Source organism: Lethenteron reissneri, chromosome 26 (assembly GCF_015708825.2).
Source record: "Lethenteron reissneri isolate LAM-NWPU_2019-01 chromosome 26, ASM1570882v1, whole genome shotgun sequence".
NCBI classification, from domain to species: Eukaryota; Metazoa; Chordata; class Hyperoartia; order Petromyzontiformes; family Petromyzontidae; genus Lethenteron; species Lethenteron reissneri.
This window is the reverse complement of record NC_083804.1, coordinates 22,464,242-22,477,553: the sequence shown is the minus strand read 5'-3', so window position 1 is coordinate 22,477,553 and position 13,312 is coordinate 22,464,242. Positions and strand designations below refer to the sequence as shown.

The following is a 13,312-nucleotide window of genomic DNA, read 5'->3' as shown; positions in this document are numbered from 1 at the left end:
TTCTCGCTCTCATCCCATTCGCACGCACCTCCGCACGGTTGGCTACGTACAGTGCGAGAGTAGTTCAGCGCTCATACGTGCGTACAGATTGCAATTAAAAAAATCCTTATGCCCGCACCGTCCCTTTATTATTTTATTATTATTATTTTTACGAACCTCGCGGCAGCGCATTGGGGGAGGGGGGGGCTGCTTCAGCTCTTCTCTCGATTTGCTCCGGGCACCGTTTGCTCTTTGCACCTCTCGTGCGGTCGCCAGCTGTCTTCCGACCGCTCTCCTTCAGCGCGACCCGAGCCAGCGAAGTGCACGTCAGCATCTCTCTTTTTCAGAAACAGATCTTTTTTTTTTACGCTCACCGACAAGTATTGCCGTACTTGATTAAAACACCCCGTTCATGATGAGTTTTCCAATGCCTTCTGGAGGTTTGCAACAAAATGTTTTACGTTCAACTATTCCCGCGGATTTATGTCACGTTATTTTTTATCACTGCTTGATGCTTGCTGATACACGGTCATATAAATTGTGCCTTCTTCAGCAACAAAACAAGGAATCGATGGTTCTTCATCTTTACTCGGTGGAGGGAGAAAAAAACCTGCCCCATTTTGGGATGTTATTTTTTTACATCAATATTAAAATTTATAGCCGAGATATTTTGTTGGTTCCTGTTTTATGTTTGTATATACATATACCCCATCTCTCTGTGCATGCACGATGCATACATGCACAGAGTTGTGTGTGTCTGTGTAGTGGTTAGCGCACTGCGCTATCAACCCATCGACCTGAGTTCGATTCCTGCTCATGGCCAACACCACTAACGAATATCGGAACCAATCCTGGACCTCCCCTAGGTCAACTCGTCCTCAAATGCTTTTTTTGTTTAGTTTGTTGTCCTTCCCCCGCACCTCTGATTAGCATGGTTGGCCACATAAATACATCCAGATGAGTATCTGGTGTGGTGTGTAAACATCACCACTGGGGAGACAAAGGTGGCTGGGCGTGGTGCTGGCCAACCCACTCTGCCGTGTGCCCTCCCGGCCTTCACGGGTGCTCGCAAACAGCACTTTCCCAAACAGTCTGTGAAGGCTAACACGGGGGGATTTTTGTCACGCATGGAGCTGCATTGTTTTGAGATCGGGGCTGCCGAACGAACAAAGGCCCCCTGGACGCAAAGGGGTCATCGCTTCGGAGCTCTGTTGACAGGACACCAGTTGAATACACAGGAGCTCCTTGCACTGAACGAAGCTCCGGGTGCTTGTGAAGAGAGGCGATGGGGGGAGTTCCAAAGTCGAGCAGTGCAAGGCAAGAAGGAGGAGGAGAAATGTGTGTATGTATGTTGAACTTCGTTTGCACCGTACGTAGCCGACCGTGCTAATCGGAGGTGTGGGAGGGGGTGGAAGGACAACAAACTAAACACAAAAAGCAGTTCACAACAAATGAGTTTTCAATCTAGATGATTTAAAAGTGCATATCTCCAGTGGCTTCCTAATATCGGAAGGAAGGGAGTTCCAGATGGCCGTGGAAGCGCATCTGAAAGTGAACGATGCGGTGACCGTCCTTGTTCAGCGGTTTCGCCAGAAGCCGCTGCAAGGATGACCGGAGTTTCGCCTGAGGGTTTACTGCTCCTTGACGAGAGATCAGCGAGGTCAAATAATTGCGGCTCAATTTCGATTTAAAGCTTTCGTGACTGCAGGGATTCATCTTCTTGGTTCTTTCGGTAAGGTCACGTAGAATGGACATAATAAAATAATAAAAATAAAACATAATAAAATAATTCTCACGACGTTTCGGCCACAACGCAAGCAGCCGTCCTCAGGTGGAGAACAGGTGAAGAACAGGTCTGTCGCTGTCTTTCCGACAGACCTGTTCTTCACCTGAGGACGGCTGCTTGCGTTGTGGCCAAAACGTCGTGAGAATGATTTTATTATGTTTTATTTTTATTATTTTATTATTTCCCTTCTACGTGACTTTACCGAAAGAACCAAGAAGATAATTGCGGTTCATTTGTGGCGAGTACTTTTGCGTGTGTACCAGCACTTTGTCCCCCCCCCCCCCAACAGTCTATTAAGGCTGCACAAAGAGAGGGGGGGAGAGGGTTGATCTTTTGTATTCGGTGGTGGGGAGTGCAGATATGGTGCCACTGGCGGCGCGCGGGGCGGACCACGCGGTGGTGGGCGGCGTCGTGGCGGTGGCGGTGTTCGCCACTCTCTGCCTGCTCGTCATCCTGGGACGCTACCTGGCCAGGCATAAAGGTGAGGAGCCCCCCTCCTCCACCCCCGACGCCGCTAGAGGTCAGGGTGGTGGAGGGCCGGCAGCTGGTGAACCCCGAAAGCTCAACTCTGCTAGCGCCGTGGTGGCGAAATGTTAACTACCTCGCCTGGTATACAGGAGGTCGTGATGTTCGATCCCGACCTTGACGCCTGCTGCTGTATATTTGGAGTTTGCGTCTCTCTCTCTCTCTCCCCGTGGTCGCGTGATTTTTTCTCTGGGTCATCCGTTTTTTTTCTCCTCCACATTTAGATTCAACGTGCATTTTACAGTATTTGGCTGCTGCTATAAATAGCTACATAGCTCAATGGGCCTTACCTGGTAAAATAAAAATAAAAAGTTTATTTTTATAGTTTCTTGCCTTGTGATGCAATGCTAGTTTTGAATCGAAACTGTCGAGATCCTTGGGTTTGGCTCACCGTCCAATGTGTCCTTGGCGGGGGTTGTTACCGCGGGTTGGTCGGGAAGTTGTCCGACGTTTCACTCCACGTGTGAACAGCTTCTTGGGGAATTGAATCGAGCAGCCTAATTTCTCCCTCGATTGTATCGCTTTTCAGGCAGCTGCTGTTGCTGCTGCTGCTAATATTACCAGCCCTTGTTCTGAGTGTCCGTCTCATTTCAAATAAGATTTTCACGTGTGGCCAGCATGATATTAGCCAAGGCGCACCAAAACCAATGTATACATTTCATAACCACCTTAATTCAGTCACCGCTGGCTTATTTAATCGACATGTGCCAAAAGAACCTCTCATACATATAAAGATTTAAGAGCGCAGGCTCGGGGCTATGTTAAGACAGGCCGTCGTAGAATATCAAGCGAAGAGCTGTCATAAACCTTCTGGGCTGTTCCCTAAAATCACATGTAGATGGGCTGTCATGGGTGGATCCAGAATGAAATATGCTTTGCTGTCCGTGTAGGAGCCAAAAGCACAATTGGGACATAATTGGTGAAGAGAAAATGCCAAAACGGCTTTCGCTGCAGCCACATGCGAGAGCTAAAAAAAAAGCCAAGATAATAATTATGGACCTAAATGTCAAGTCTCATGCATTAAATATTTAGCAACTGATAAATGGAAATCAGTCCCAGCTTTAGATTACATTGAGAGTGAGATGAGTGATCTAGTGCATTTTTTTAAATTCCCCACGTGGGGATGGCCAACGGAGGCAATTGAAGGCTGGCTGAGTGCCAGTGGGCTCACGGTGGCTTCAGTTCCCCGACGCACAGCAGGGTTTTGACTGCTTAAGGCTCGGGATCCATCACCGCTGCACAAATAAATGAAGCGTGTGCTTGACCCTGATGGAAACAAAGTTTCCTTTTTTTTGTATTTATCCCCCCCCCCCCCCCGTCCTCAAGATACCGCTCTTCCGATTATCACGGTTGGCCACGTACGGTGCGAAATAAGTTCAACATACATCAGAATAAGAATCTTTATTTATCCTGGAGGAATCCGATGAACTACGAAGTTCTAGAATGGGCGGGTCAGCAAATTTTCATACACATCGGAACATTCTTTGGTTCAAGGCACTGCTCATTGTTCTGTCTCTGAGATGCTCTTGAACTTGAGCCACCGGTTTCAATCAATTTCACAATCTACGCTTTAGATGAAGCATCATTTGAAGTGGAAATTTCACAATGCTTAATAGTCATTTCGACATTGGATTTTCATGGCTTGCAAGCTGCATTGAGTGACGTTTGGGCCGCAGAGCTTGGCTGGTTGATCTTATGAGCCATGAGAAACTGGAACAGAATGGACAGTGAAGGAAACATTGCTTCGAAGCTCTGTTACTAAGTCTTCTCAAACACCACTTCGTGATAAATGTTGTACTTGCAGTTTTTGTTTTACTATGGATTAAGAGTATACAATGTTATCGTGTGCTAAGACTTCCTTTTCTCGTGCAATGTAGTTTTTTCCGCCAACATTATCTCTGATGAATTATTCATGTTTTTTTTACCTAAATTGGCTTAAATGATTGTAAATATATGTTTGGTGCACAGGCGTATTAATGTTTACTATGCACAGTTGTTTCAAATGTGGATGTTAGAATTCCCTGTTTTTTTATCGTACTGCATTTATGCTGCATATATTTGGATGACAAACTCGTTCTGTTAGCAAACCAGTTGAATATTGTCTAATAACGTTGAAAGTGTTTTTGTCCTTAATTGTCATCATGAAAGATAAACATCATCACAATCGATGGACAGAGAGCCTGAAGGTGTCGACTGCACATTTTGTAATTCGTTTCCACTTTCCTCTCTGTATTTGTGTCAATATTCTCAAGTAGTGGCCACATCTTTCTGGCACCAACCTCTCTCTTATGTATTCGTCAAGCCAGTCTCTGTGAGGTCTTCATCTATTTCCGGTTCCTTACATTTTTCCGAACAACAAATTTTTTTTCCTGTTATCATCTATCCTACGCACGTGTCCAAAAAGTGTCCGTTTCCTTCTCATCACTGTCTGCATCAGGTCTCATTCTACATGCAACTTTTATCTTACTTCTGTGTTGGTCACTCTTTGGGCCCAGCTTAGATGCATTCGTATCCTTCTCGAGCAATATATTTCGAGGGCCAATGTCGTATCGCTGCCTAATGAAAAGTTCCCAGACGTGTTCGCGTAGAGATATTCTCCAAGTCCTTCTGGCGTTAGAGCGAGTGTCAGCACAACACGTGGTAAATGGCCGCACTTCCCCCCGGCGGTTCTCCCCGCAAGTGATTTCTTCTTTCGGCGTCGCGTGTGTCAACATTAATTGGCCGTGGGGAGGATTGCCCTTGCGAATGCGCATTTGTACTCTGCCAGCTGTGTAATTGGAAGAGGTAAAAAAAAAATGGGTTTGACTGAATAAAGCGCAAAGAATAATGACGTAGACACTCGCGGGGCGGTGGGGGGGGGGCGGTGCGGGGGGGGGGGGGCGCAGTTGTACCAGGCAGGCATGAAAAGGGGAAGCCTTTCGCAGTGTGTCAGCCTTAAAGAGCATAAGTAAAAAAAGAGACAGACGCTATCTTACGCTGCAGGAAGAAAAAAAAGAGAGACGAGAGAGCATTTCCCCCCCCCCCCCCCTTCTTCCGCCGTGAAAAGTCTAAAGAGCACCGGTGTTGCCAAGAGTTGCGAAAAAAAATTTGGAGATAAAGACTCGCTCTAGACAGCCTTTAACTGAGGTACTTTTTCATTCTCAGTTGCGTCACTGCTCAGTGTCATTCAAAATTGTGCTGCGCTCTCTGAATGCTATATCATTGGCTGCTTATAGTTTTTTTTTTGTGCCGACTCAGCGATTTGCATTTTACTGCCGCCCGTTCCTTTGTGCTCGCAAACAAATCGAGAGCCATTGTGTGTGTGTGTGCACGAGACCGCTGGTGGCAATTCAGGAGAACGTAAATGCTCGATAGTAAAAATGCATCTCATTTCACCCGCGCGAGCCCCCAAAGGGAGATCTCCGTGATATTTCAATGCGTGCAAACGTGCACGGAGCGCTCAATTTGGTCTGACAATGAGCGTTTAATTTCAGGAGGGCGACGCTCATGCACCTCGTGTGATTGTTCATCAAATTATTTTCACGTTCCGTCGTGTGTGGAACGCGCAGCTGATAAATATTCCTCACGACGCGGGGTCCCTTTGCGGTGTTGTCCGCCGACGATTTACGTTTTACAACGGTGGATTTCTATGGTGGACCGTTACACAATGCGCCATGTGTATGCAGCCAACGGGGGAAGACCGGAGAGCAAATGGTGGGATACTGACAGGTCAGATTCTCGAGGTCACTGTGTGTCTACTGTGTTGAGAAGCTGCGGGATTTTGGTGGAGGGTGTGTATGTACCACCAATTAGCACGGTTGGCTACGTACGGTGTGAAAGAAGTTCAACATACATGTATGTACCTGTATGTACCTGTATGTACAGTATGTATGTTGAACTTCTTTCACACCTTACGTAGCCAACCGTGCTCATCGTGGCTGCCGGGTGAAGGACAACTAAACATGAAAAGCAGTTCTAGAGAAATGAGTTTGCGATCTTGCTTTTAAAGTGCATAGCTCCTTTGGCTTCCTAATATCGGAAGGAAGAGCGTTCCAGACGGCGGTAGGAGTGCATCTTTGTATAGCGTGCTATGCGGTCACCATTGTTGATAGCGATGATATGGAGGATATGAAGCGTTGGTAGCGATGCGGTGGAGGTGGCCTCAATGCGTTTGGCCGCAATGACTTTGCGACCTGTATACACACAGACTTTCTGAACACAGTTTTAACAGGTCGCTGACATGTCACCAAAAACCCTAATTAGAGGCCCGTGTGAACAACAATTGTTGTGGCCGTTGAACTTTAATGGACCATAGTTCCAGGATGGTGCATTGGTCAACATCCGGACAGGGCATTTTACTGTAACATTTCTTACTTTTTAAATGTCACCCCCTTAAAGTACACATCTGACCCCCACTCGCTTATACGTTTTAAACTCAACTACAAACTAAACAATGTTTATTTTACCAGGTAAGGCCCACTGAGCTGCATAGGTCTTTTTCAGAAGCGACCTGGCCACAAATGACAGCTCAACAAATTGGCTTATTGCGTGGAAATTTATAGCAGCCAAATACTCTAAACGCGCGATGTTGATTCTAAGTGTTGAGCGAAAATAACCCGGAGGACCCGGAGAAAAATCCACGCGACCACCGAGAGAGACACCGCAAACTCCAAATATGCAGGCATCAGGGTCGGGATCGAACCCACGACCTCCTCCATACCAGGCGAGGTGGTTAACATCTCGCCACGTGTTTTTTTTAGGTCAGGCTGTCAGAGTGGTGTGACGATAGGCAATCCAGTAATGCAAATGTTCATCATACAGTTGCGCGCATAATGGGATGGAGTTGGCTTGTCAGGCACGCCCTGCTCTGCTGTTTATCCTCACCCATGATCCGTCTTTACGTCCACGACGAGGGCTTTCGATTCTGGCGCTTCTTCCAGACAGAAGAGCTCAAAGCTCTCCCTCTGCTGCTAGCGCTGTACAGACAGCCTGTTTGTTTATTACGTAAGTGAAAAAAAATGAAAAAAAATCGTATTTTTTTTTATTCTCTTTTTTTTCCACCACCTGTTTCGCAGGAACGTACCTGACCAACGAGGCGAAGGGTGCCGAGGGGACTCAAGAGGCGGACACTCCAATCGTGGGAGCGGACGGCGCGCAGAACAACACGGAGGAGAAGAAGGAGTACTTCATTTGACCTTGCGGGAAAGAAAAAAAAATCGCATAAATAAAACCACAACAGAGGGGGCTGAAAATTGATGCCAAGGCCCCCCCCCCCGGAACAAGGGGTTGGTGCCGGTGTTGCGAGCGTCCGCTGTTTAGGATGAGCGTGGTCATTAATTTTCAGTTGCCCCCGTTAAATCTGAAGGAGCCAAAAGTGTTCGTGCCCGCGTTGTTGTTTTCACACCGTTTGGAGTGGCATTACGATTGGGATACCTTCTCACTCCGTCGCGGCTCTGAGGGAAACATACAATAAGTCTGAAAATATTTTTTTTGAAATTTATGACTGTGGTTAAACAAAATAAATGTGTGTACGCCGCCTATTTTCCATTTCCTAAAATGTACCACCCAAAAGTAGATGAGTTCTCATCACACCGTAAAGTTTGTTACTTGTATAAAATGAATCACATTGGCGTTCAATGTGTGGCACGTGAAATCCCCCCCCCCCTCTGCACAACATCTTGAAAACCCCTCCGGATCTTGCGTTAGTAGCTCTTGATGCTCACACACGGGGTATAGTATTCACACTCATCCTCTTCATCTAAATGACTTTGCACAGGTAGAGCATGCGAATTAGCGGGAGGTGGAAATGAATTTTGAAACGGGCATCACCTAGTTACTGGGAAACTTGAAGAAACGTGTAAAAAGAATCCTCTCAAAAGACATGTCTTTTAAATGACCGATGTAATTGCTGCATACAATTACAAATCGACCTTGAGTCATTTTGAATCCATTGGTTAATTGTTCAACACATTTTTTTTCGTGCACGTGCTGATAATTGGATGTTGTATATTTGGCTAAGCGGTTAAATGTCTAATCATCGCGTTTAACGGGCAAACGTTAGTTTAAATTTTTTTTAGATGTTTAATGAGGACAAACAATTACAACTTAAAATTAGAGTCAAACGTTGCTCGTGTAAATGTTTGCCCTGCGGTGTATCGAAATCTGGGGAACCATCTGGAGTTCTGGTGGTGTATGGTGGTAGGGAAGATACACAGTCCAGGCCATTCATCTGCACAGCATACAGCGCGCGTGTGCGTAGACACTTCAGTATTGAGGGCATGCAATTGCTGTCAACTAAACCATTGCTATGTGTGTGATTGACTCATCGCCTGTTGCATTTGTGAATCACAAATACTTTCTTGAAATATAGAAAAAATATTTAAAAAAAACGGCATGCGTGACATGCGGGGGGTCCGTAAAAGTTTCAACGATTATAAAAAATAATTATAATTAGACAGCAGTTGGAAAGCGTGTGAATTAAATGTCAGAGTTGTGAGAAAGGTAGAATAGTGGTTTGCCAAATTTACAACAGAAGCATTCTAAATAATCCCACTTGAGATGGACTCTCTCAAATCTGGATTCGATGTGCATCGCCAATACACGTGGACACACGTGTGGATGGTAATTTGAGGGATGCATTTCGTACAATGAAACGTTTGTATGGGGCGCCACAGTGGCGAGATGTTAACTACCTTGCCTGGTATACAGAAGGTCGTGTGTTCCATCCCGACCCTGACGCCTGCTGTATATTTGGAGTTTTCATGTGTTCCCCGTGTTTCTGTGGATTTTTCTCCGAGTCCCCTGTTTTTTTCCCTCCACGTTTAGAATCAACATGCATTTCGAATATTTGGCTACTTTAAATTCCCACATGATGACAAGCCACGTCGTTGTGCTATCATTTGTGGCCAGGTTGCTTCTAAAAAAAGAGCGATATAGTTCAGTGGGCCTTACCTGGTCAAATAAAATAAAATACTTTTGTTTTTTAGTGGTATATATGTATGTTGAACTTCTTTTGCACCGTACGTAGCCAACCCGTGCTAATCGGAGGTGCGTGATTTGAATCGGCTGGTAAAGTCGTCATCGTCAGCAACTGCTTGCCCAAGCCACCCGCCCCACCTGACGATCCTGCGATGTATTAGTCCGCATCGTTCCCGCACTTGAACTGCATTCATCTCATTCAGTGGACAGCCTCTCAGACGATTCCATTCCTCGGGCTGCCACTCGTCGGGCTAAAACTGCTGTCTAGTTAAAACCCTTTAATAACGGACGGTAACTTGCGGACACGTTGTTGGGTAGTGCGCGTTTCTTCACCTCGTGTTTTTATTCGTCATTAGTTTTATGCAAATTCACTGCTGTTTCTCTAAAAATAATTCCGTAATGATGACAATGCTCAGTACCCTGCTGGCAGACCACATGTCACAAGTGGAATCGCGGTCTGTGTTGAACTGGTGAACATTTCAAAATTTGGAGGTCATTTTGGCAGTTTGGTGTCATCGTGGTGAGTTGGTAAAACTTCTTTAAAAATGATACATCCCGTGTCTTGAAAAATGATAAGAGCAACGATGTGTGAATATGAAACAAGGATGATGGAGGAAATGGAATATATCAGATTACACATTAATGCAAAGCGGCCTGAAGAGTTTGGAAACTTTAAATGAAAAAAATGAAAACTCCTAACACACTCGTCTAGTACTGTAGCGATTTAATTTGCAATATACACGCGGCAGTGATACGTTCGTGAATGTAACTTGTACACTTGTAAAATGATGGGCGGAAAAACACAAACACCACATTGTGCTAATGGAATCATAAGCACCACCATTTGTAGAACGCACTCTCCTTGTGTGTGCGATTGTTTGGTGTTCCCGTGAAGGAGTGGGCATTGCATAACGCTTCGCTGGGTGTGGCACTTCTATTTCACGATGGTTATTACACAATGCGAGTAGAAGGTTTTTAGAAAGAAAAAAAATAGTACAACGCATTGTTAATAGAACTGAAAGTGAGCATAATAGCGGCGTGCGTCGCATATTTGGGATCTTGCTTTGTTGATCCCAGTTGAAATTGATGCCGGCTGCCATATGAGCTAGTAACACGCAGAATCACGATATTTATTTATGCTGCAGGAGGAATCCGATAAGCTGCAAAGCTCTTTTTCTCACAGGTGTCCAGTCGGGGCGGGTAAGAACGTTGCAACAACAAACAATGCAAAACAAAACACGATAGGAGTGCAGAGAACGGGAAAGGAAAAGAAATCACCTGAAAAACATACACAGTTTCCCAACACGCATACAAACACAATTACGCATGATGCATACACCGTGTCACATACATATGTGCACATTGAAACAATATATACAGTTTAGACAATATACACATGCACAAGATATAATGTGTATATGCACAGCATTTAAATACGGTTTACAAACCCATGACATTTTACCTAAAAACATATTCTTTGGAACACAAAATTTATCAACCGTGTGTCCTTGATTTGTTTTAGTAATTTATATTTTGCATACATTTCTGAGATATGCACAGCTTGGATAACAATTACAGCCGTATACCCCTAATGTTTATAAGCGGAACAAACAAGAAAACAGAATACAATTTCTATAGTTTGTGCAAATATTGTTGGCTTCCCTAAAACAATGTCTGTGTTTGTTTTTTTAGCGTGGTGCGTGGGGGCACCCTTAGGCAGACACCGCTTGCGACGTCTTGTGCATTGCCTTGCCGTACACGTTTTGCCACGTTACTCTGTGTGCGCTGTAGGTGTGTACAGTACTTGTATCGCGTAATATTACAAAACGTATTCACATTTGACCGACGGACGGAAACAGTTGATCAAAAATGATCAAAACATTTCTTTGGAGAGAGAGAGGACGGGGGGGGGGGGGTCCGAGCTTTGTTCGGGGGTAATGCGCGCGGTATTTAATATTACCCTGTTTTCTGTGCAAATTACATTATTGGTTTACGGATAATACGACCCCCCGCTCCCCCCCCCACCCCCCTGTGTTATCGCTGGACCTATATAAATATATTACCGGAAGTTTATATATATAAGTCTATATCGTGAACACTGAACCCCCCGGTTTGCGTTTCCCCGTAACAAGATGAGAAAAAACCCGGCTCGCGTGAATATCCGTGCGTGTTTGCTGTGTGAAGGGACGCAATCTGGCCCTGCGGATTGCCTTCGGTGTGAAGAGTTCCAGTTCGAGGCAATGCGTTGGTTGTGTTTTTTTTTGTTTGGACCGCGTCCTCTCTATATCTATGTAGCGTTAAGCAGGTTCTTTTTTTTGCACTTCGAAAAACCAGGCCACACTGCGTGAATTCACTGCTCATTTCGTTCTTGCATCGCCCCCCCCCCTCCTTTGGCGAGTCTTGAACGGAGGAGAAACAAGACGAGCGAGCGGTCGGTCACGGGAAACTTGGAATGGGTATTTTTGGTTGTGTTTTTTTATTATTACTTTACGTAGCTGCCCGTCCACCGTATTTTTACTCAATAAATCAAGGCTAACATTTGGGTCTCCAGTGAGCGTTTTCCTCATTTGTTGAAACCCTCCGTGGCCAGTGGACGCGTTTGCGCGGCTTCGCGCACACGCGGTGTGAAGTAAGTTAAACGCACAGTGCATGCACACACACTTTTCAAACGGTGCTGGTTTGTCTCCTCGGTCTAATTTTGCTCACTGAGAATGGCCCCACAGACGCCGTGCTCACGGAGATTGCCATTCGCAAGAGTCCACGCCTCCCCGTTCACTTTGCACGCTCAATTTAGCTATCTGTATTGGAGTGCTGGGGGCGGCAGTGGTTTATACACGTGTAGTGCAGTGACTTCTGAGACCAGGTTGTAAAGGCATCTTCTCTTTTTTAACACTCACGATATTGCCTGCACACACTCTGTAGTCGCTAGCTTATGACACAACACTAGCCATCTAACATCGACGGCGCTGACGGAGACGGCTAACAGGCTATTATATTCATGGCTAACAGACTATCCAGCAGCAAAATGTCGAGCGAAGATGGCAGCGACGATGGCGACGAGGCAACAGCAACGACGAGACGATCCAATTCCCAACACCGGCAGGCTCGAGCTCCCACTCTCAGCTCCTTTTATGCTACCAGCACGAACCGGCTCCGCTCTGGCCGCGCCTCCCTTCTCGAACCCACTAGCAGGTTCCAGGGGCCTCCAGATGGGGCCCTCCATGACACTTTCCCCGGCTCCTCCGCCCAGCCGACACACCCGTGTATATGCTCACCGGCGTGTGTACTGTTTGTACACTGCAGCTGCCGCTTGCTGGTCAGCAGCCGGCGCTATTACACTACACACGCACCCTGCTCTGAACCCAACGCCATTGCTAGCATCAGTGGGGGGGGGGGGGGGGGTGATAGCTGAACCGGTCCTAGGCCTCCCACTTCACCAACCCATGCTGACCAGCGTGGTTATATAGAGTCAAGTCCCCGCCCCTCAACCCACTCCTCTCCCATGACTGATACAGGATGAGGAGACCTTTAGACATCTGTAGTGACATCCCTGGATGGCACTATGCTGGAAGTGCAGTGCCAGCCCTACAGAACACGGTGTGGTCGTGTGAGTCCATGGCATTCTGGTTGACCCGGGAGGACACGTGACCAGTTAAGTTGACAGAGGGGCCCCAAGAGGGGGCTCGGGGGGGGGGGGGGGTCACGTGATTGGGACCCAGGTCCTTCCCGAGGGTTCTGGAAGGTGGGCGTTGCCAAGGGTGGAACCGGCCACGCCACAGAGAATATAAGCCGGCACGTGGACCCGGGCAGATGCTATTGGTCCCAGGTCCGCGCATGGAAACGGCTCAACTTGCTTTAACACGCAGGCTTTCGCGACCAATATCCATAATGGAGGTTTGTTTGGGTTAGAACGCGTAAATATTTAAATGTGTCGTTAAACTCGCCACCACCCAACACAGCCAACTAGTAAGGTTTGTTATGTGAACAGAACATGCCAATTCGTTACGAGCTTCGTCAGGCGACAGCCAGATTTGTCTGGCTGTCGCCTGATGAAGCTAGTTGTAA

At 46.4% G+C, this 13,312-nt stretch overlaps 1 protein-coding gene across 3 annotated transcripts in view; it reads left to right on the top strand.

The window, feature by feature from the left end:
- LOC133347877 (cell adhesion molecule 2-like) overlaps nt 1–11,785 on the top strand; it is a 118,298-nt gene extending 106,513 nt beyond the window's left edge. For all 3 annotated transcript variants that reach the window (XM_061560597.1, XM_061560596.1, XM_061560595.1), the window contains 2 exons: nt 2,124–2,246; nt 7,345–11,785. In XM_061560597.1, the coding sequence (XP_061416581.1) occupies nt 2,124–2,246; nt 7,345–7,463 (242 nt within the window). In that variant the 3' untranslated portion in view covers nt 7,464–11,785. The remainder of the gene's footprint in view (nt 1–2,123; nt 2,247–7,344) is intronic.
- The last annotated feature ends 1,527 nt before the right edge of the window (nt 11,786–13,312 follow it).